The following is a 25,143-nucleotide window of genomic DNA, read 5'->3' on the forward strand; positions in this document are numbered from 1 at the left end:
CCTGTGTGTGACCTGCAGGCTCTCGTTGTTAGTCATGGGCTCGGTGGAGCACTCCGCTCTCAGTGTGTAACCTTGGGAGGAGCATACACACCCTCTGCAAGATCCCACTCTACCAAATAAAGCCCTATACATTTAAATGCAGCAGCTCATCGATAATTCATATCAATACCATATCATGCAAACAATCTATATCAAGGTCATGCCTTTGATGCTCAGGGCAATGCTCGCTTCCATCTCGTGAGCAGTTTGTATTATAATAAAATCTATGCCTGTGTTTTTATGGAATCTCACTCCATCGTGCAGTGTTTCCCTGTCTGCTCTGCTGAGGCTGGGATTATTAGGGTGTGTCTGTGGAGCAAGACTGCAGGAGGTTTCCTCTCCTGCCGGAGGTGCTGCTCGTGAAGCTGCCCTAGAGCCAGAGCGCCATCTGCTGGTCAAATAAACAAAGCGAAAGAGCCCGAGGTGTGGTCTGCAGAAGCTGGATTCGAAATGTGAAGTGAAAGATCAATAAGAGCTTTTGAGAGTTGTCCAGGTGTCCCCAGGCTGTGGTTCCTATTATGGAAGTCAGATCACCTCCAAGAGATCATAAGATTAATCTGTTGGGCCAGAGGACCATCAGATTAATCTTATGAACGATGAGAGAGAAAATCGAGGCTGTAATCCGCACTACAAAATGACATTATCCTGACTTTTATCACATAATTCCTTTTGTGAACCACATTATAGTTCACATCCTCAGGCTTTGTCAGTGTTATGAGTCAGCATTACTTCAATGTTTTTTAAGGAGCTACAAAGAAAAAGGATTCAAAGCTGTTACTTTAAGGATTATACTTCATATTATAGGATGTCTCATTTGAGTCAGTGCCATGAAACCTTCACTTTATCTGTACCTTTAGTTCCTCAGAGGAAAAATTACAATGTACCAAGCAACTTCTCAAGCAGAAAGCATCACTCTGTCGTTCTTTTAGATTACTCTGAATAAGATTTTGTGTATTAAAAAAAAGTTTCTCTGCACTCAAAACTTGCAGTGAATAGTTTCTCTACTGAAGTGAGCTTTATGATTAAAAAGTCACACTTTGTTGTCCTGGAGAAACTCTAAATATCACTTATTTGAATTCATTTGACATTCAAATGTTTGATTGCATGTAAGAGGACGTGCCAGAGTTTCAACTCTTACTAAAGCGCCACATGCTGTCCCAGTTGGTATCCATGATTGTGAAAAGTCAGGTCACCTTTGAATGTGGCTTAGATACATAAAATTGTGAAATTCAGGTTGACAACTCGATGCCTTGACCTCGAGCAGAACAATCGCGCAGAGCTTTCATGCTGTGTCGTCTTGATGTGGCACGGATCAGCACTTCTTTCAGGATAAGATCCTTAAACAAAAATGGTGGACGGCGTCCTCACTGCTGTATATTTCCAGCATTTCCAGTCTAAGGTATGTTTGTGAAACTGGCCCAAAGTCGCACAGGAAAGCACATCATCTGCTCCGGCTGCTAGGAAGCCGCAGGACCTTGTTAATCTCCCAATTATATTTAGCCTCAGTGATGAACTGAGACGGGCACTAATGCAGGATGGGAAATAAGGTTTACTTGACTGTTATGAAAGATGCTCTTCCTCTGTTGTTTCCTGTTTATCTGTTGATTAGTTTGTTGGGGGACAACAACTCGGGCAGCTGTTGCTGTGGAAACCAACGGGCCTCCTGTTAGACCTAATGAAGGACACGGCAGCTCCATTGACAACCACCGAGTCTGAGATGCCGAGACAGCGTTCACACGTACGACTGCTGAGATGAATAAAAATGAGATGACAAATTTCTTTTATTGAAATTTACAAACAGCAAAAACATGAAGTTACTTAGACATCCATCCATCAGACCTGTTTTTCCCTTTTCAACTCACAATTACTTAGTAGAAAATGCTGTGAGTCGATGATGTGGTCTGAAAATACAACTTATCGAACAAATTACAAAAGTACATATACTTATGTATAGATGAGTTAATATATACTGTCAGTATGTGTTGTAACAAAGTATGTACAAAGAAGAAGAGATGCAGGCTTGGAAAGGAAAAGACACATAAGATTAATGAAAGGAGAAAAAGGAAAGCAGTAACTGAATAAATTAAGGTTTGTTGTTGTTATTGGTCTGGAATCACAAGCAAAAGTCAGCCAAAAAGAATCAAACCTGAACCCCTGGATGCCTCTGCAGTGTGTGTGATATAGCAGAGGACACTGAGCTGCAAGTGGCTGAGAACGGATCAGATTACTGTAGTGGTTGTCTGGAGTGCCGATTGTATCTGAGCCCCAGCCCTGAATCCTCATCAGTTTTACATCCTTCTTAATGGCAGTTACCTGTGACCTGCAGTCCTACACCAGGGAAAGGTAAGCCAGCGAGCGGTGCTGATGCATGATGATCAAAATTGTTTTCCCATTTATTCAATATTATCATCATACTCTCAGAGTCATATGAAATTAAACTTGCCTTGTTATGGTTTCATGTTGGCATGCCTGCATGAAGCTGACACTCTCCTGGCACACAGTCTGTGTGTGTGTGTGTGTGTGTGTGTGTGTGTGTGTGTGTGTGTGTGTGTGTGTGAGTGAGAGATTAACACGGCCAGACTCACTGTGTGAGGAGGGCACCATAAAAAAAGACAGGTGAGCCATGTGAGAGTCAGAAACAGAAGGAATGAGTCAGTAGAGGAGTGGGTGGAGGGTGCACATTAAAACCCTCCCCCTGCTTCACCCCACAGCGATAGTGTCAGGAATTGGCGACCATGTGGGAACAACTGGGAGACAGAACAGATCTTCCAACCCCAACGATGGCGCTTCTATGACTTAATCACTAAAACGAGCTGCCTTTTGATGTCAGCTGATTTGTCTCGTTGCTCTCGGTCGCTTTGACTCTGAAAGAGAACCAAAAAAATGGGAAAGAGAAATGAAGGGTAGGAAAATAAAGACATTAGAATCACATCAATGGAAACTGTTTTTCAACTCTAGCCTGTTTTACCGAGCTCAGCAGAGTAACATGGGTCCACTGGTTGCTGGCAGCGTGTCTGGGGAGTCGGCTCCTCCATCACTACTGGAGGTCACTGCTATCTCTCCCAGACACGTTAGTTCAATGCCCCATGTGCCTCTCGTTATCCTGTCTTTCTCTTCATCTCTGAATATGCAGCTGCTCCTCAGTCCACTCGCCTCTGTCTGCCACCTGCCAATTCTTATCTTTGCACTTCACCTTGCTGCTCTGCTTGTCCTCTTGCTGACTTTCACTTTTCATAGTTTCTGCAGTGCTTCTTACTGCCTGTCCTGTCCCTGTTGTTGCCTTTGTGCAGAACCTAATTTCACCAGTGTGTCCTCCTGCTCATAAAGCAAGACTTTTAGGTCATCCAGACTCGAGGCCTGTTTCCTCGTTTCCACTCTATATTCCTGCTCTTGCATCTCTTCAGGCACTGCTGCTTTCTGATGCTATAAAATCTCTACATTCACACTTCACTGACGCCGAGGCTGCCCACAGATCTTTCTGACTGCCGTTCCTTAAATGACATTACACTTGTGTCATTCAGTCTAACTATTATGGCTGAGTCACGCTCGAGTAAATATACAACAACAACCTCAACTAAGAATTATCAATTTTTGATTGATAATCAGTTGTTACCACCCTCAGCCTCTTGGGAACTACTTTCAATTCCAAGGAGACTGCACAGATCACCTGGTGTGAGGCAACGTTTCTCCAAACAAGCCCAATCTGACTGACTGACTGCCGTCACTTTCATACAGATCAGTGAAGGTTTGCAAATAATTACCTTCTAATTTATAAGAGTAGACAGATTGTCAACATGTTAGAATCTGCAGTCTGAGTTAGTCTGTGTGGATAATTGCAGCTCGTCTGCAGCGTGACTCCTTGCAACGGGGGACTCGACAATTTACCACCTTAATTGCAAACTGATAGCAGACCAACTCCGTCATACTGCGGTCTCCATGCACCAAAACTGCTTCGAAGACACCAATTCACTGTGAGTAGTTGCAGATCTGGTCCCCATCTTTGAAGCAACCATTTCAAAGGCAACAAAATCAGAAGCTGATTGCACACGGCTGCAATAACTTCATCTTTTGTCATATCCAACCACAATTTTTCCCCCGGTGAACTGTAGTATTATGCAGCCCTCCTCCCCATCACCTCCTCCCCTGGGATGATCAATGAGTTTCATCTGGAGTTTAATCATCTGTCTGCTCTATTTCATCCAACATCAGCCAGAATCTGAAGTCTTATTTGAGCTTGTGAAGCTGCTTCATGTCATCAAGGTTTCATCTACAAAACCTTTTCTCTTAACTCAGTGAATGGCCAAATGCTAAAAGACTACCAAATAACTACAGATACAAATCAGCTAGTAGCTACATTTGGTACAAAGCATCTTTTGTCTTATGAGATCAATAATTTTTTGCAAGGTCCTTGAAAAAATACTAATAGTAAACAATTCATAATTAAAAGGAGTGTGTCCTCGGCGGTTTGCAGTAACACAAGGCTGTCCCCCAAAATGAGCAGGAATCTATTTTTTCCGGAAAAAAATACCGTCTGCTTTGGATCATAGGGATTACGTATAAAAAAAAAAAAAAACTGACCTCACTATGTGAACCTTCGGTCATGTTTAGTATGGAATAGCCCATACATGAAAGAAAAACATCAGGCTTGTCAGATGCCCGAACCACCTCAACTGGCTCCTTTCGATGTGGAGGAGCAGCAGCTCTACTCTGAGCCCCTCCTCAATGGCCGTACTTCTCACCCTATCATTAAGGGAGAGGCCAGCCACCCTTTGGAGGAAGCTCAAGCTCGCTTGTATCCGCAATTTCAGTTTTCAGTCACTACCCACAGCCCGTGGCCATAGGTGAGGGTAGAGACGTAGATAGACCGGTAAATTGAGAGCTTCGCTTTTACACTCGGCTCTCTCTTCACCATGACGGACTGGTAAAGCGTCTGCATCACTGCAGCCGCAGCACCAATCCATCTGTCGAGCTCTGGCTCCCTTCTCCCATCACTCAGAAACAAGACCCCGAGATACTTAAACTCCTCCACTTGGGGCAGGAACTCGTCCCTGACCCGGAGTGGGCACTCCACCCTTTTCCAGCTGTTCACAAACTGGGAACAGGTCCGACTTATTGCTATGTGGACCAAGCTCTTGCAACGGTTGTATAAGGATCAAATTGCCCGTAATGGGCCAGACACCCCATACCCCTGAAGCACCTCCGAACGGATATTCTGAGGGACACGATCGAGTACCACAAAACACATGTAGACTGGTTGGGCAAACACCCATCCACCCTCAAGTATCATTGGGACCAGGACGAAAACTGCATTGTTCCTCTTGTATCCGAGGTTCGACTAACACACGGACTTTCTTCCAGGGAGGCTGAGGAACGTGATCCTCCTATAGTTGGTCCCCCTTCTTAAAGAATGGTTATATTAATTAAAATTTTAACACACACACACACACACACACACATATATATATGTATAATATAATATTAATTAATATATTTAATTTTATTAGCAGGATGGCTACAAAAAAAAACTGATTGAAAAGTTTGAAAGCAAAACACAAAAGAAGGTAAGTGACAAAGTCAAGCCAAGTTCCTGTTACCAACTGGAATGATCAGGTCAGCTGACGTGTCACTGACGATGTCAGTCTAGACTTTAAATGGTATCCTTGTAGCTGCTCTAATCTTGTATTTTCAACATTATTTCTAAATAATATGGTACTTTGATAACTCTGCCAGTGAAGTCTTGAAAAAATAAACTGAAGTTTTCAGTTTACACAAAATATATATAATGATCTACAGGATGCAGATACAGTGACAAAATGCTGCTGTTCTCTGTCATCCGTTCTTCACTGTATAATCATGTTTTTCATGCTTGTCGGTGGAATCAGCATCATGATTTAAGATCTCCGTATGAACCAGATATTTTGTTTTGTTTACATCAACAGAAATGACAGAAAAATTCAGGCAGAGAAAAACGGAATATCGAGCTTATGACCCTTACAAACTTATAATAAATCCCAGACTCGTGTTGCTATAACTAAAAAAAAAAACCACACACACACTGGTCGAGCTGTCACCGCCGTCTGCGGCAGGCTGATTAGTGAATCGCTGTCACCGCCAAGCTGTGACTGATAGCCCCCTGACAAACGGGCCTTTTCACCTCGACCACCGTTTGTTTTTGTTTTACGAAGGTACATAAACACTCAGACATCGTGGGTGTAATTTGTCTCACTGCCAGCCCAAACTGCTCGGCTCCCCTTAGATCAACAGCCTGGAAAGGAGAGAAAAGACGCTTTTACCTCAGCCAGCAGACCAATGAGGAGGCCCGTTAACAGCTGTGAGAGAGAGAGAGGGACAGCTGTGAAAACTGAGACGAGAACAACTCTGCGTTATCCCACTGCTGCTGAAATATCACCCTCATCATTTCTTTCACTTCTAATCAGTTTATAAAACTCGATAAAAAGCATTTCAGAGTTCCTCCTTTGCAGACGGACACAACATTAAAGCGCTGCTTATGTATTAATGTCAGTAACTCTGACGATGACTCTTTAAGTTGAAGCAGTGGCAGTACTTTAGATGTAGGTATATTATGCTGCTTCTGCTTTTACTTATCTAAATTCTGCTACCACTAACTGCTCAGTACCACTGAAACTGGAGTTATACTACTGTGATTATGCCACAGCCAAGGTGTAGGCTGTTTCATGGATGGATTTGCTTTCCCAAAATAACTACAAGGTGCAGCTTCTTAGCAGTAATAAGAAGCTGCAAGAGGAAACAATCAGCAGAGGAAACAATGAAACTGAATTTAATAAGATGTAATTGTATCCTGTTTGTTCCTTTTCTAATGCGCAGCTCATATTCTGCCCATGCAGACATGTTTTCTTATTTTCATAGCGCTGATAATCTGTGTATTAGCTCGACATTCATCAGCTCTCAGACCAACATGAACTGCTTAGTTTCAGTTGGGGTGACTGAAGTAGACAAAAGAGACGGGAAATAAGAAAAAAGAGGAAATATAAAATTATAAAGCAACGATCAGAGCTGTAAACTAGCTGCCATCCAAACCATACAACTTAAAAAACACTTCCAAAACATTGTGCTAACCTGAAGACAAAAGGAAACATGGAGACATTCCCACTCTGTGACTGTGTTTCTAAACTACGGCACGTGACGAGCATGAGCCGAAAACGATCACTTCATCAACCTGGCTGGAGAAACGTATCAAATGAGCTTCATACAGCATGAGCGGGTTCGCACTGAGCAGCAGCTGGAGTGAGAAAAGAGACTCCGCTCCCTGTCGTTATGCCAGCTGGTGCACCTGTCCTTAATCAGGCCGATCGGTTCAACGGCTCAGAAGAATTGGTACATTCACAGCGTGTGCTCTACTCTCTGCTAGACTGCACCGGCGAGCTCAACGTGTTATTTTGAAACAAGCTGAGCTGGTCAAAGCTGCTGCGTTTTATTGAACTGTGTCATGGTCTAAGTAAACTTTGATTATATTCTGTTTTTATGGGCAGCAGTGTGAAGGTTAGTGTCAGCTCGATGGTGGTTAAGCATGTGCAGTACGTCGTTAGGGCGCGTAGAGCTGCCTTTCCCATAGTCTACCAGCCTTTCCCTGAATTTCTTCTCTTCCCACTGTCATTATCCTAATAAAGGGAAAATCTGTTCAAGTTCAAATCTGTGGCAAACAAGAAACATGTAATGAGTAAAAAAGCCAGCTGTATTAGATATTTTAGATTTATTCAGATTTATCTTATTTTTTCACAGAGCACAGTAAGTTAAGCAAGGGTTATGCAAATCATTCCCAACAAGAGGTACAAGTTAGAAAAAATGAGAAATGATTAGCTTAACCACTGCAGTCATTTAGGCGACGCACACATACCTGACGGTAAGCCTCCTCAGAGAGCCAGGCACACCCTCAGCTCCTCTAACGTTAGGCTTCGGTCTCTATCGCTGTCGCAGTACTGGGCGAACTTCTTAGCACAGCGTCGTGGCTTCAGTCTGCGCCGCAGGAACTGACGGAGGGGTCGAGCCTCACGCTCACTGAGCCACCCGTCAGAGTCCACGTCCAGCTGACTAAAGTGCCACTGCAGCACCAAATCTGGCCTAGAAGACTCTGCAGCATCAGTGGGGGTATTATCCAGAGAGGAGGAAGATGATGAAGGAGCGACAGAGGGTGGAGGGTTTGAAGTGGGCGAAGGAGCACTGGAAGGATCTGTGTTTGAGTCTCTGATGGAAAGAAGTGGCACAAAAACCCAAGAGATGAGACACTTTGCTGGTGTAAAGGATGCCACCTCATTCAGGTTCTTTTTTCAAATCACTTCTCACAGAAAACACATTTAAAGAAACAGTTCTGTGTGACAAAATAGTGAAAAACTTAAATTTGAAAGTCACTCAAACCTTAAAATCGTTGTTAGCATCACAGAGAGCATGGAATAAGAGGAGGAGCAGCCGACATCTTCACACATCTGTACTCAGATTTGACAGTGTGTCTCAATGTTCACACACTGATCGTATAAAACCCAGCAGCACTATTCACAACGCTCCAGCAGAACTCAATAAACATCCCATTTCACAAGAACAAGGGAGCCTGCTGACAAACAGAATCACCAGATTGATTTCTCAGTTCCCTCTTATCAGTTATAAAGCAAGCTGAGCAACTGAAGCTTCAAATTTATGTCAGACACAAACGGCAAACAAGTCTGGAATGAATGAAACAGCAAAGTCAAAGTTATCGTGAAGAAATATGCTGGAGCTGAAAATCTGTGTATGTTTGGTGGAGAATAATAAAGTGGGTGAAGGATGGGACACAGATGCATGAAAAGCATGAACCTGAAGAAGTGAGCCAACAACATGTTTGTAAACTGAGACTGAGGAGCAGATGGAAAGAATGAGGTAAGTGCTGATTGGCGAACGCGGGAAAACAGATGGGAATATTCCGTTCTGTCCTTCCTGCAGTTTATCAGGTGCTTGATCAAATCTGCACTGTTCACCGATGTGTGAAACTGGTTTTCATTTTCGATTCTGCATACCATCTCAGCACTCCAACACGCCGGAGGAATCGCTATCAGCTCCTGCTGTGCAACAGGTGGCACATTACACACCTGAGACGGAAGAATTTCTCTTGATTTAAAGCGGATCTACAGGTTTCTGTACTGCTTCAGTTTCATGTTGTACGAGCACGCAGGCACAGAGCGGACATAATGCAAATTTATGGTGCGAGTCTGAAGCCTGTTCCATTTCACAAAATCAAAACATATTTAAATAATACAAACACAGCCTGCTTATTTAGTAGGGGTCTTCTAAACGGATGTCTGCTTATTGAGAAATGATTTTTATCTGAGATAACTGTGCTATCTATTGTTTCCACCATATATTTCCCAAATCAGTGCCTGCTTACTCAAATATACTTGCACATTAGTCAGTTTTCTCTCTACAGAGAGGTATATTGAAATTTCAGGCACTAAGACAAACTTCCACATGTAGACACTTTGGGACTCTCAGAAACTCGACCTGCTACAGACATGTTTTTCATTTCTATTTAGAGATTCTGAGGGACATGAGAGTACATGAAGATGATGAAAAAGTGAGTAAATAACAATTTCAGACACAGCCTGAGATGCTACTGTGAGTTTCACAGAAGATCATTAATCACTGCTGCACTCGTCACCCCCCCTGCTGTGATGTACAGGATCCAGACTTACTGGTAGGGACTCAGACTCCCAGCATGCTGTGCTTCCACCTGCAGCGCTCTGACCAGACTCTGAAGGAACTTCTTCTTACGAGCTCCAGGACACCCTGTGGGATCAGAGTAAAGACTGTAACCTGAATGATATGAACCATCATCGGCCTCCACATGACGTCAGACACATAACAAATGGTCTATATGTAGTAAACAGGATGAGAAATTCACATCTGGGCAAACTGCTTTTCAGTTATTTTGGCTGAAAATGGAAAATGTGTGAGATGTTTACAGGATGTTTTAAATCAGTATATTTTTGTTTTTCCACCAATCAGAAACTGTCATATTTACCAGGCAGAGGTTTCTCCAGTGATGCAGCCTCTGGCCTAGTGCAGTCCGGGATTTGATTCCTGTGAGCGTGCGCGCGCACACACACACACGCACACACACACACACACACACAGGATCATCACATATAAAGTCAACCAAATTGGAAAAATGTGAAAAAAATAACATCAAAAGGGGTTTGGGTGGAATCACTGATCACATTTTCATGGAACTACACATTAAAAGAAAAACCTCATAGTCCAACTCAACAGAAACCATTTAGTGCTGTTCACTGTGCCAGTTATGGCTCATCTCACTTCATGATTTATTTTTAGCTTTTTATTGTTTATTAATGCGACGAAGCCCCAGCTGAGTATTGTGACCGCTGTCATCTCGGTCCTTTGAAACCAGACTGAAACCAGCAGCTGAGACTGTAAACTCCTGGTTTACAGAGGTCATAGAGGGACTGAGCAGTAGAATTTGAATTAATGAATGCAAAATATGACTGGCACTTCTTTTCATGTACACAAATCTGATGCTTTGATTTGTTTTGTGTGCTAAAGGGGGAAACAACTGTTTGATTTAATTGGCTGACAGTGATTTCTATTTACAGAATTAGAAGTCTAACCACATAAAGTGCTTAGACATTAGAAGGAAGAATTTTAAAAAACGCATTAGGCCTAAGGGAGTTTATTCTCACATCAGTGAACCAAAACCATCACAAGAAAACATCCACCAGTTCGCTCCCAGGAGTTTGAAAGCAGCTGTGCAGCAACAACGCTGATAAAGCCCCTCGAGAACAGAAAAGTCCGACCGTAATTTATTCTGATTTGCTCTGTGTCTTTCCTTTAAGGCAAATCCACCTAGGGAGCAGTGACAGTAATTGGTGTAAAATTGTATGATTAACATGAAATGCTTCTGTGACTGCAAAACCAGTCAAATCTGACGACTGGAAGGGAGGGCAGGGGATAAGAGGAGCGAAAAAAAGAAAAGACAGTAAAAGAGAAAGTTTTTAAAAGGAATAACAGTCAAGTTTCCAACACACTAATGAGCTAAATAACAAACAAACAGATTTATTACCGTGCTGAGGTGCCTGGTCGTGGCCTCCCAGTGTCCACTCTGACACACCAGCAGTAACCTGTAGCAGTGTGGCACTGCACAGGGCTGTAACGCCCATCTGCAGTGCATTCTGGGATGAAACGCTCATCCTCCTGGGCTTGACGAGTCTGAGAGAGCAGAGACGCTCGCTCACGCTGACAAGTCTGAGGATTGTCTGCACACACACACACACACACACACACACTTATTCTATATCAAAACAATTCTGTGAAGTTACATAAAATACACACAAAGGATATTTAAAATATGTGGAATGAAACTTTAAGTGTTAAAAGAAGAGTACATATATTAGAGTACATATATATACATATACCGGATATACCGACTCTTACCAGGAGGTCGTCTGAGTGAGCGGTTTCCTCGTGGCTCAGAGTTCATCAGGATGGTCACCCAGAATGGAGGCGCCGTCAGCTCTGAATGAGAATAAAAACAGCTTTCAAATAAGATTTCAGAGTATTTCCCTTTTTCTTATAGGTCGTTCAGTTGAATACATGCTACAATAACACAACGTGCCATGAAAAAAACTGCATCCAGTATATGTATGTGTTATATTTATATTATATTACATTTCACGTACACTGTGAGGAACAGAGAGCTTTTCCCTTTATCAAAACATCCCCACTGTTTAACACCCAGGACTGACCGAAATATATCTTAACGTAAACCGAAAGCGAATTTTTGGGCCACAAAAGGGAACAAGCTGCAAACACCCACTGACGGGCTTATAAGTCGACATTTGCTTTCTGTGTTCCACAAACACACACATCCACTGTGTTACTTTAAACTCACGAGGACTTATCTCTTTAGCTGCTCAGTGCTTCTTTATCTTCACCATGTTGTTTGCTTCTGAGTAATATTATGTGGGGGTTTTTAAAGACCTTTTTCTCAAGAACCAGTGCCATGTTACATATTATATTATGTTATATCTGATGCTGTGGAAAAGCAATGAGGAGCACTGTCACATTGTAGTTGTTATTAAAAAAGGGAAAGTTTGGAAAGTTAAAAATGTTAAGGACGGTTAAAACAGAAAAGACTTAACCCTGGAACCCCTGCTGTATCATATTACATCATCAGTGTGTTATATGGTTTTGTTTGTTTAAGATGAAGATGAAAAATGAAACAAATTAAAACTCATACATCTAAAATGATAATCAATTTATTTTTTTTACATTTGTTAGAAGATTCAATATACACCCCGGTTCCTAAAAAAAGTAATTTTCTGAGTCCTGTATGTGATGTATATTTCAAGTTTTTCCACTCTACAAAACATGAAAATTAGCTTTCTGTTACTCACTTACAGCTAATCTTTAATTGAAACTGACATGCTGGTATATAAATTACATGTAGTGTGCTTCACAGTGGTTAGTCATAGCAGCTATGTTCTGCCCACGTATGCATTAAAATATCTTTAGTAGAAGAGGTTTTTATTTTCTCACCTGCAGGTTTTCTAGGGTCCAGCGTAGGTCCAGGTCCAACGTCTCCATCTGAAATAAAAGAAAACAGAGTGAATGGAAGAAGAAGATGAGGGGATCGTTTGGACAGATGGAGGAAAGCATGTGAAAAAACAGAGAAAGGAAATTATGAAATCAGGTATGTTCCACCTTGAGATTTATACGGCGAAGATGTCCATAAATATTAGTTTACAATCTAGAAACTTAAAACACAAACACAATACAATAAATACTTTAAATTTAACAAGAAACTTAGAGGAGGTGCTACATTTCTACATGACACTGCAGAGCAGCTCAAACAACCTTCACCAAAAATCCTCAGTTGCATAAAGGCTCACTAAAACTACACTTGTGCTGCCAGTATAAGATTTTACTGCAGCACGTAGACTTATTCTATCAGGAGAGCCTACGTATGCCAGACTGGACAAGAGTGGCATAAACCTGATGGAGACTGCTGCTTTAGAAAATCTGAATGTCAGAGTAAATAACCTTTAAATTAGAGCAGACCAAACCTGGCAACCTTTTCTGACTTGGAGTGGAATATCTTGGAGACGTTATGGAGCATTAGGTCTGTTTTCCTCTTGGGTAAGTTTTTTTTTGGTACTATTTTTATGTTTTATAATGTAAAGAAGTAAAAAAAGGACCCAAAAAAGAATGAGAGTAGAGGGGAAAATCAGACAAAGAGGCATTTTTAGAGTCTTGGCATGTGAAGTGCTCTGTGAATTATTAAGTCCCTGCAGATGTGTCTGGCAGAGAAACAAGCAGCGTGTGATGCCAGGAAAAGGCAGAACGAAGGACAAATGAGAAACATACAGACACACATCTAACCTGTAGTGAATGAAACATATGAGCGTGTGCACACTGTGCTTCACAGTTATTTTAAAGCATGGACAGTACTGCCTTTGTGCAATTTAAATAAAGCGTCTTCTTACCTTTGATTGGAGTTGCATCTGTATGGGTGAACTGAACGAGCTTGATGAGGTGATCTGTTCAGAATAACAGGCACAGCTCAGAGTGGATAACAGACTAAAGTTCAACATTCATTCTGAGGAATTAGAGGACTTCCATCTTTTCAGGCCTACACACAGCCTTGGCTGTTGTTTGCATGTATTCTCGAGTGCTGATGTATCTGTATTTCTCTGACATCAACAGTGAAACTGAGCCATTGTTGTTACACTTGGAGCTGATAAATACCGAACAATCGCTACTTTTACTGAAATGCATGAAACCAGAAGACTTCACAACCAAGTCCACGCACAGACTGTTAGTGCTCTATTAGTGTAGACTACTTCCTGCTGTCTGATACATGTAAGAAACTGTCATTTATGTATGAAAAGAGCTTAAGAAAATTACTCCTTCATTCTCTGCTGCAGGTAGCAACATGTATGCTGGTAAAGTAGTCCATGCAAACAAAAATACTCGAGTTTCATTACAAAGTAAAGCAGTTTTAATAAAAGACATCAAAGAAAACCCTGAATAGAGTAAATAAGGCAAATTAAATCAGTGCTTCCATACGTGACATGTGAGCTCACCAAAATACATCAAATACATGCATTAGAATAGCATTTTTATAAAATACATAAGTTTTTTTGTTTTGGGGTTTTTTGCCAACAATCTGTAATACTCTGAATAAAACATAACTGACCAGTGCAGTTGGGGACCACATGGAGGACCGTGGTACCACTGACAGGTTTGCCATCAGGCGTGGAGCACCAGCAATATCCGGTCTGGTTGTGGCACTGCATGGGCATGAAGTGACCGTCGGGACTGCACGCAGGCACAAAAACTGCAGCTGCAGGACTACCACGGCTGCGGGCTCTGGCCTCAAGGCCCTGAGCTCGGGCCAGCTGGCATTTAGTCTGCAACGGATCTAAAACAGAGGAAATTAGTATCCACATGTGCTGCTATAGGTGGGAAGACTGGAAATTTTGAATCCTGATGATACAGATGTGCATACCGTTGCTCTGACGACCAATAAAAAGTAGTCATTGTTAATTTGAGAAGAATGGTTTTATTGACTGAGTTGATTCACTTGGGAAGAACATTTTAAGCTGATTGAATGAAGGACAGGAGCACAGTGGTGTCCGTTTATTTATGCTCCTGGTTTAAGATTAAAACAATCATTAAGAGCAGGCAGAGGTGGCAGGAAACAACAGCTAATTAATAACAGGTGTCTTTTTGTACTCGTGATATAAAGCAGCTCAAATTCAGAAAGAAACATGAGAAAAGTTTATTTCAGTTCAGATTTTTTTAAGCCAGAAACACACCACCAGAGCATCATGGGAAACATTAAGAACAGCTTGTGATGATGCCGCTGTAAAGCCCTGTACCTGCACAGTGTCCCCGTGGGACGTGGCGGAGCTGTGTGTTGATGCACTGTGCCCTCTGAAAGGCACACAGCGATTTATACAGCCTGCCATTGCTGCCACACACAGGTCTGTGGCGCCCCCTCTGGCAGTCCAGCACACAACCACGAGGCCACATGTTCTCTGTGATCAGGAAGGTCTGCAAACAGGAAACATTTAGAGTGTATGTTGATTGCCATGTCAGTTATAAACACACTATAAAGAGAAAAGACAGTAAAAAGAGGTTTTAAAGCTTCGACACTGTCAGCTGTCTGTGAAGAGGTGGTGGTGGAATCCTGCTCACGGTTATAGTTTGTTCATATCTAAGTCCTTGAGTTTTCAGTTTATCTCTCCTGTGTCCTTTAAAAAGTCTCTGTGCTTGGTGTTTTTCTGTCTTGTTACATCCTACTTTCTATTGATAGACTGTGTCTGGTGCATGTTTTAGCTTTACTTCCCTGTGTCGTCTTATCCTGATTTAGTTCAGCTGTGTCTTCCAAGTGTGTCGTCTCTCTCGGTGTATTTATAGTCGCTGTCTCCTTTTGGCAGATCGTCACGCTACAGCTGTGAAGGATAAACTGACCAGAACTTTGTCTGACTATAAAAGTCACTCCTTAAAAAAGTTCTTAAAAGAAAACGAGCGAGAGAAAAGAGAATAAACGGCCTCATAAATGTGTCGGGAAAGGCCGTTACGGAGCGCGTCTTTCTCACACCTGCAGTTTTACCTGTAAACTGGCTCCAGCTTTGCAAACTGAGTGGATAAACTTTATTGAGGGAGAATGGCAACATTTACATTTACAACATTTACAGTTATTTATTCACCTTTCAGTCATTTTAATTTTAAACTGTGTAATTTTAAAACTGTATATACTGTGTATTTATTATCTCACTCTTATTGCCTGTTCTTATTGTTCTTATCTTTAACGGTATGCTGCTCTGTTGTATGTTAATTGCCCCTTGGGGATAAATAAAGTCTTTCTGATTCTTTCTGCACAGTCTCCATTTCTTCTAGGAGCTGCGATTGGCTCTGTGCCTAACGGGGAGACTTTAAGGTGCATTAAGTGATTTTTTTTTTTTTTTTTTAAATTTTCAAGGTAAATATAATGAATGACAAATGAGTCTGTGACAAGCAGCGTAGTATTTTGGAAGAACTCTCATTAAAACCTCTAAGAAGGCCGTGGAAACATGGCCAAAAGCTATTTAGACTGCACACCACAATTTCCTCTTTTCTGAGCCGTCCAATTTATGCTAATCTTTCACAATTCACCAAATTGCTTCCAACAGTTTTCACACTGCCATGAAAATACAATTTACAGGACTAATACTGCTACTGCATTTTACTGGGCACCACTCAAATATACCAGAAGAGGTACATTCGACACACTGGGGATCAGAAAGGCCACAGAAGAAAAATTCTTGTGAATTTTGTTGTGCATGATCAGATATAACAGAGAAACCTTCAGAGCAAATTGTTCCAAAGATACTGAGAATGCACAACATGCAAACTTGTGACAAAGAGAAGAAAGAGGAGGAGAAGAGGCACTGATTCATGGAGAATCTGGTGAGTGCGATGACCTAAATTACTCCCACATGAGCCTGAAAGCCCACTCTCAAGTCACAATCACACACATCTCTATTTAAATACACACAGATTCCTCATACCGCCTCGCAGACTCACCGAAAACTCCCCAAACATACAAGGTGGTGCACATTCAGCTCACGCCCATACAGTACATACAGAGTTGGCTGCTAACTCCACCCTCTCACTCTTCATCAGAGCCTCTTTGTCAGCTGGCCTCCCCTCTCTCCTCACACACGCTAACACACACACTCTGAGACACACAAGTAAATTTGCTATGGTGTGTCAAACATTGTTGACATAATTTAGTGGTGAATGAGGCCTCTGTGCCTTAATGCCAGGACATTAATTAATGTATTGACTGTAGAGATTAATGTGAACAAATCAAGATACACAAACAGAGCGAACAAATAACGCTTTGCTGCTGCTCTCTCCTCAGACACAAGAGCAAACACGACCAATTAAGTTATTTTAGTGAGCAAACATGTCAATCATTTGCTGGTTTTATGCAGACTGTTATGACATGGCTTTGCAAATGTAATAATTTAGGTATTAGGGGTCCACACTTCGTTAGTGTTGCTTCAGTTCATTGAGATTTGTGGGGCATTTGTTCACGCACGTTATGATATAACGTGTTTAGGCCAGCCTCCAATTCCACATGTTGATATGATCCTTGGACATTTACCCACAATGTACTTTGTGATGTTTGCATCGTCCCTGAGTAATTCAAGAGCCTGTGAGTCAGAAATGAAGGTAAAAAATTGTAAAAACTGAAAGCTACGAACTCAATCAGCTGATTCAGAAGAGGTCAGAGTGAGTCATGGATTTTACACGGAGGACAAAAGGAAGGATGAGAGGAACGCATCCTGGAAGAGAAAGAGAGGAAAGGCAATTAAGAAAAAATAATAAATTAATAAAACACTGCCAAGGGAATAAATGATGAATAAAAAATATGTTTTTTAAATTATGAAAGGGATAAAAAAAATTAATTTGAGGGCAGAGAAAAAATAAAAACTTATTAGTGAAAAAGAAGCCTAGAAGGAGGTGCAAGAGGATTGAAGGGTGGAGCAGGAGTCTAGCTGGTAGACTGGCTTTCCTGTCTGTCAGGCACAACTACACCAACGACTCCTCAGTGTTAAAATGATTAGAATCAATGTTTCTGGCCTTGTAAACTCGAGCCTGAGTGTGTGCGAGCAGCAGAGAAAGTGAGAACAAGCTGCCACTGTCTCCTCGTGCCTCGCACCTTCCAGATTCCTCAGAGTGGCGGCTGTAGGAAAACAGAAAAACTCATCTCCTGAGCTTTGCCGTGTGATGTTTGGCGTGAGAGAGCAGCTGATGCTGACGAAAGGCCTGTTAACACCCCGAGCTGGGATTTAGCGTCAGAACAAACTGCCTGTGTCGTGGGGAATCACTCACTTAGCATTTTTTTAAAAGTCTGAATTTAATTTATGCAGCAGGTCATTAAGGGGCAAACACACACAGATGAATGATGATGACATGTTTACATCTCAGGTGCAGATGTGTGTGCACAAACATCACCTTGTTTTCTTCATGTATTCCCTGAGAAGACACATACCATCACACTGCTACACATACATATGGTGCGACTGGAGGAGACCAGCTCTTTTGTATATTTCAAACCATCCAGCCAGTTTCTGCTGTTTATCAGGTGAGACACCTCCTTCTCCCCTGTCTCCTCCTCTAGCTCTTCTGGCTGGACACTGAGCCAGTTTAGAGATGTAATCCCTCCAGCGTGTCATGGGTCCATCCCGGGATTTCCTCCCAATTAGAGTTGCCTGAAAAATCTCCCCAGGCATCCAGGAGGCACGCCCGAACCACCTCAGCTGGCTGCTTTCAGTGAGGAGGAATAGTTGCCTCATTTTTGAAGAAAGCGACTAAAGCAACTACCAGTGAGAGCAGAGGATATGAATGACTGCCTCTGGTGGGGGAATTAAAGCAACCAGAGACCGGAATATCCACACGCCTCTGAATTTGTAGCACCAGCCAAATTCTCATTCACTATTTTACGATTTTCAGACTCACAGCCGCACGGGGAGATGAGACTAACATCACCGTCCAGCTTCGTATTATTTATTGGCTTTAAATGCCCTACACAGCTTTCTCGTACAATCTGGTCCACGAAAAGTTAACACATAAACTGGTTTAGCTTTTATTATGTTTAGTCAAGCAACATACTACATTTTCATTACAGTTCTGCAAGTAGGACGCCCTGCAGACTTTAATAAAACTGATTCCAAAATGGAGAATTTTTTCTTGCACGTATTCTCTCACTCAGTGATCGTGTAGGACAGCTCGTTAAGAAGTAAAAGACCTTTGACCGTTTAGTTTATGTACCAATTTCCTCTGATGTCTTTGTGAATTTTTGTATCTGGTTATGGCCCTAATACTGTAAAATCCAAACACATTATCTCAACATAGAGGAGATCTTATTTATAAAGATATGATGTCCCTCGTAGAAAGCACTAATACAAGGAAGAAAAAAAAACAGAAAGAGGTACGGGACAGCTGGACTCCCACAGGAGATGTTGTGGGTCAAGTTCAGCATCTTCCAGCCTGAGCTGCAGGGACATCACTTCTTGTCATCATTCATCATTCACCAACTACAACTACAGTCTCTGTCAGGCTTTTACAGCATGCCAGGGGCTCACTCAGAGGCCAGGCTGCTGTCAAACACTGTCAGGGTTTTTATCGTACAGTCTTCTGTCCAGGCCAGCAGGAAACACCGAGCAGAAAGAAGACAGAAGCATTACAAATACAGGGATATTTTTTAAAAATCTATTATGACGATGCATTCAGGCACCAGTGGGAAACCTAAAACAATATATTGTTAAAAGTTATTTCATTGATGCTATTATTAGCAATCTAGTTTTAATTCTTGATAACCGGAAGAGACATTTTTGATTTATTGAGACATCACAACCCCAATTCCAAAAAAGTTTGGACGCTTTGTAAAATGTAAATGCAAATCTCATAAACATGACTAAAAATAAAAAGCATATCAAATGTTTAAACTGAGACATTTTGTAACTAATTAGGTTAATTATGAACCCATCAGTAAAATTACTGGTTATAAAAAGAGCATCATAGAGGTTTCTCAGACATAAAGATGGACAGAGATTGACCAGTCGACAAAAAACACATCTAAAAATTGAGGAACAATTTCAGAACATTGCTTCTCAATGTAAAACTACGAAGACTTGAATGTTTATCATCTACAGTGCACCTCTGCATGCACACATGCAGGGTAGCACTCTGCTGTGCAAAGAAGCCGTATGTGAACATGATCCAGAAACACTGCTGGGCCAAAGCTCATTTAAAATGGACTCAGGCAAAGTGGAAAACTGTTCAGAATAATCGAACAGTTTTTTGTTTTCTTTTGAAACATGGACACCGTGTCCTCTGGCCTAAAGAGAAGAGGGATCATCTGGCTCGTTATCAGTGCTCGGTTTAAAAGGCGTGCATGGAATTGGCAGTTTGCACATCTGGAAAGAGGCCATCAGTGCCGATCTGTTTTTTATTTCACTCCTGAAAACAAAGCCCTTTGTTGTTTTTAATCTCTCTCTGCACTTCTTTTCTATCTCCAGTTTCAACCAGTTGAAATAGAAAAGTGCTTCTCATTGGAGATTATCTCCTGAGGTTCTCTCTCCAATACTGGTGTATTAAATGACTGGTGTGTGAGTCTATATAAGTAAAATTGAATTGTACTGAGCTGAATTGGAATACCAGTGGTCAGAAACATTGAAATGGTATTTTCAGGTACACTTCCAGCTGGCCTCTTGCATTATTTCTTTATTCCATCAGCCAAATAGTAGTTTTTAGAATCTAACACTGTTGCTCTGTGTTTTTTATCCCCCCATGTTAGCACTGAAGTATTTCTATTCAGAGTGCCTCTGGCAGTGTGCAGTGACTTTAGTCAGCGTGCCATATTTCATGTTCTATATACATGAAATATGGCACGCACTCACAGTGTATAGCTGATATTTGTCTAGCACACTGTAAAATATATGACAGGCTTACTGGGGCTGTTTTTCATTCTCTCTCTCTCACACACACACACACCTGTCTATCTCCCATGAGTAGCAGCTTAAATATTTGCCTGGCAGCGCAGTGTGTGTGTGTGTGTGTGTGTGTGTGGTGTGGTCCTGCTGGCTGGTGCTACCCTCCTGTCCTCCAGGGAGCTCTCACAAACCAGGGACAACTACTAAATCAACCCGATTAATCAATCTCTTTATGCTGAATATAAACACCGTGTGGGCCAGAATAAAGAGAATAATACAAACGCTCCTCTGAGGCCGTGTCACGACTGCTCGCTTTGACTAAAGCAATTATGAAGATGATAAAACCAGACAGTTTAGACCCACTGTGGCATTGCTGTTAGTGGCCAGGTCCCTGAACAGTAATACTCAATTACACAGATAAAACACTTTTTACCATTTAGCAGCTGCAAGATTTTTTTCCTTACCCACACTAAAAGTGCTGTTGCCTCTGCAGCTCTGTTTTGTTTTTTTTAACTTGGTCCTCCTGGAAGATTTAAACTTGGGCAGAAAGATTTTAGTGTAAAGGGGTCGACTTTGGTTTGCTTTCGTTTGAGAAAACTAACCTTTACACTTTAGAGGAATGATACTCTTTCACAAAAGCAGATAATTTGTGAGTACACATGCAGATATTTTCAGTTAAAGTCCAACAAATCAAACTAAATCTTACGGTTGTCTGTATCTGTATGAAACATAAATCTGAATAAAATTAAAGGCTAGTAGTTCAAAAGCAATAAAATAAAAGTCTTTAATACTATTGTTCCACCCAAGACCTACAATTTTCCAAGAAGCTAGCCAACAACCTTTATGGAACATAGTCAGTCCTCTTTAATATCAAATGTAATGGCCTATTAAATGCCTCGTAAATGCACGTTTTTAAAAATGGCTTGTACCTATTACCTTGATAAACTTTTGACTTTAAAGGTTTTTAGGCCAGAGTCCGGGTTAGATACTGAGTAACTACCTTACAAACATATCTGAAATAATGACTGTTTTTCCACCTGATGATGAATTAATTTCACAGACCACAGACTCCGTACATCAGACCTTAAAGCAGCAGACGTCACTCCTGCCAGCTAAGAGCAGAAAACTCTCCAGAAGAACAGAAGACTGGAAAAATGTCATCTGATCTGTTGGGTCTCAGTTTCTACTGCAACATTCAGATGGTAGGGTCAACAATAAACAAAAAGAAAGCTGCGTCATATCAATAGTTCAGGCTGGTGGCAATGGTGTAATGGTGTGGGGGATGTTTTCACAGCACACTTCAGGGTCCTTAGTACTACCTGAGTGTTGCTGCTGACCGTTTCCATCCATTTATGACCACAAGGTAAAATCTTCTGACAGCTACTTAAGGATAACACACCATGCCATAAAACACAGGTTTCTTGAACATGACAACGAGCTCACTGTGCTCAAACTCCACAGTCAGAGTCACCAGATCGCAATCCAACACAAAACCTTTGGGTGAGTCGCATCATGGATGTGCAGTCGATAAATCTGCAGCAACTGTGTGATGCTACCATGTCAATATGGACCAAACCCATTATTAGCCTGGTGTAGCTAATAAAGTATGCATCATGGACATGATCTGCTGTCCTGCCCTCCTTCAAGGTTACTTTATTTATACCTGTAGGCAAATTTGCTTTACAGAAACACACACGCCTATTTAAACCTGATAGACACATATTTGGTAATTAGACAAGATAAAATCATTTTTTTCTTTAATTTAATTTAAAAAGAAAAATTCACCCAGTATAAGATGGGAACCATTATTCAGAATTGATAATGCCATCGTTCGTACCTGTTTAGAGTACAGGGAGGCTAAACAGGGCTGTGACTCACCTATCAGACGACTGGAGCATCTCACTATCTGATTCAGGTCTGACCGAACCATGCCACCAAGCAAAATGATAAAACAGACTGAATATACGAACGATACAACAAAGTTCAAATTGTTCAGTCAGTGTGAAAATTTGCATTCACATGTGAAGAGCTGATAATTCTGTCTAATATAAGGCTACTTTGTGAGTTATGTATGGTGGAAGTGATCTGCTTAAATGTGCATCAATTATAAATTCATACATTTTCATCTTTAGATCCTATTTAAAATCTGCGCGATCTGACTGTATCATAACATCACATGAAATCCTGCTGTGCGGTTAGTTTTGTTCACTTTTCATCTTTAACGTGTGTTTATGTGATACAACTCACTTTGGTAGCTCTTTCAGACATTAGACATATAACGTTACTGCAGTTTTAGTTCATTTTTCTCAAAAATACACCTTTAGATTTTTTCTGTTTACGCGAAACTCTGTTAAACTTTTACACATTTGGACGAAAACAAAGTTTAGAATAAGTGGGTTAGTTTACTTAACTAGGTTACAGTTACTAGTTTGACGATCGAAGACAAGTGACACGAATGCACAGGAAAGTCGAAGCAGAACAGAACAACACATTAGTATAACTGTGGTCAGGTCCATTAGTCCAGTAACGCATTAACCGCTCTGTGTCCAATCAGGAACGTTAGCGTGACCCGTGAACGCGCTCTGATAAAGTGAAACCTTATTTTTCCAGACATGTTTGCGCCTGCACCACTGCTGTTACAGAACTGCTAGAGAAATGAGAGTTCGGGTCTTACCGCCGTCTTGTCGGTCTGAACCGACTCCGAGAGCAAGAAGAGGAGCAGCGCGCGGCAGGTGAAGGTGAGCGCGAGCATCATTGCTGCCACGGAGGAGCACACGCGGAGCGGCCGCGCGCCGCTGGCTCTCTGGTGTGCCGAGGTTTCAGAGCTGAGGCCGGCCACAGTTTGAGCGCGCTGGCGTGATCGAGAAGGAAGACAAGAGGCACGTCGGGACTCAGGAGCCGCTCCTTCCGACCTGCTCACGTCCTCATGCTGCTGCGAAGTGGTCGCGAGCTCCTCCAAGGAGTGTGGCTCAGCACGCGCACATCAGACCCTCTGCTCCCCAAAGTGTACTGCCCATTTCCGCTCTCCTCGTGCCAAAAAAGCTAACGCAATCCAAAGGGTGAAGCGCAAAGCTCTCTTAAACTTACACGCTTGTAAATCCAGTCCAGTCTCTCTCACAACACCTGGAGCCACTTCTGAAAGCTCAAGAGAGCAATTTAAAGTCAAATAAACAAAAGAAAAATGTGTTTATTTTTACAACTGCATGAACATCTGTGTTTACGAAGGAGAGACAAATTAAAGGAAAAACCCAAAGCCCCCTCTAAAGTTAAGGGATCAGTTAAAATTAAAAGACGGGGTGGCAGAAGGCAAGGCCACGAATGGGATGAGGAACAAAAAGAGTTTATTACAAACTTTTGTGCTATGTATGATTCTCAAGCTCCCGTGTAGCCCTGTGCCCTCATACAGATGTATTATTGAAATGGTAGAGTGGTCTACAAAGTGGTGAAAGAAGTATTTCTTCCTAAGTTAACTTACAATCCTGTATATCCTCCTGGTACAAAAGATTTAGCATCAATATATACTTAAAGTATTGAAAGGAAACATACTCAAGGGAAAAGGCAGATGTCACCCCGCTTCCCCCTCTGCACACGCCCATGTTTCAGTGCACTGATTGGGACAAGTATGGAGACGCTGTGTGAATGCGTTTATTTAAAATAAACAAATAGCTTGTGATTGGTACTACTTTAAATTAACTGATTTTATTATTATTGTTTTTTGTTGTTTTTTTTACTTTGTCAAATTTTCATCTTTTGGAGGCAGCAAAAAGATTTGCACTTCTAACATTAAGTATAAAGATCGTTATGAATTTGAACTTAGAGGAATTCACTAAATGGAAAAACATCACAAGCAGGGAAAAAAAACTTCCGTAAGTGAAAATGTTAAAAATAGTAACACAATCATGGATCATTGAACTTTCAGAAGAACAAAAACATTGTTTCATGAAACAACTATATAAAATCAGTTTGAGTGATCTCCTTTATCCTATGATCCGTTCTCCTACCTGTCTGAACACCTATGATAGACGGTGCACCGACATGTTAAATTGTGCTCTCAGCACCCAAAACACCAAGTTATTGGTGTTTTGGAAGAATGCAGCTCCATGCCTGTGTGCTGTGGGTTTCTTTTTCCTTTCATTTGTCTCCTTCAGTGAGTGCTACTGGCACAGAGGATGAAGTGTACCAATATTTCCTTTAGCCCACAAAAATCCCTGTGCAGGCCGAGCATGACTCAAATGGTATCAACTCAGTATTTATATAAGAAAGCCTCACTGGCTGCTTGGCTGAACGTACTGGGAATCATGTAATAACACTTCACGTGTACTAAACTGTACGCATGACTATAAGCTGTATTTTATTGTAATTCTCACCACCTAGCAGTGTGGCTCTCTGGCGTTCTGTTACTTTCATATCATCTCTCATTAAATATTCTCTCTGCTGAGTCAGCACATGCAGACAGAGTAATGCATTTATGAGAGCTTTATGACCTTCACCAGTAAAGTATCTATTCTACTATCATGAATGTTATAGTCTTCAACTTTCAGAGCTTTGTATTTTTATTGGCCTCTTGGTAAGGATAATGTGAAGTTAATGT

General features: G+C 41.5%; 1 protein-coding gene across 1 annotated transcript; it reads right to left on the reverse strand.

Annotated features, from left to right (window-relative positions):
- Positions 1-1,861: 1,861 nt before the first annotated feature.
- LOC134641337 (SPARC-related modular calcium-binding protein 1-like) lies at positions 1,862-23,515 on the reverse strand. Its single transcript, XM_063493721.1, has 11 exons — positions 23,227-23,515; positions 14,943-15,117; positions 14,258-14,482; positions 13,545-13,598; positions 12,598-12,645; positions 11,494-11,574; positions 11,123-11,315; positions 10,067-10,125; positions 9,738-9,831; positions 7,916-8,262; positions 1,862-2,903 (listed from the first exon to the last, which is right to left on the reverse strand). The coding sequence occupies exons 1-10, from the start codon at positions 23,305-23,307 to the stop codon at positions 7,932-7,934; spliced, it is 1,341 nt and encodes a 446-aa protein (XP_063349791.1). The 5' UTR covers positions 23,308-23,515; the 3' UTR covers positions 1,862-2,903; positions 7,916-7,931.
- Positions 23,516-25,143: the final 1,628 nt, after the last annotated feature.

The sequence above is a fragment of the Pelmatolapia mariae genome, linkage group LG14 (genome assembly GCF_036321145.2).
Source record: "Pelmatolapia mariae isolate MD_Pm_ZW linkage group LG14, Pm_UMD_F_2, whole genome shotgun sequence".
Taxonomy (NCBI): Eukaryota; Metazoa; Chordata; class Actinopteri; order Cichliformes; family Cichlidae; genus Pelmatolapia; species Pelmatolapia mariae.

Bases quoted from the DNA above. Each gene is read 5' to 3' on its own strand.
- LOC134641337 (XM_063493721.1), bottom strand. From the start codon at position 23,307: ATGATGCTCGCGCTCACCTTCACCTGCCGCGCGCTGCTCCTCTTCTTG. The intron at 13,599-14,257 runs GTCAGTTATGTT...TATTCTGAACAG, and splicing joins TGTGGTCCCCAACTGCACTG to ATCACCTCATCAAGCTCGTT. The intron at 10,126-11,122 runs GTAATAAATCTG...GCACGCTCACAG, and splicing joins CGACCAGGCACCTCAGCACG to GAATCAAATCCCGGACTGCA.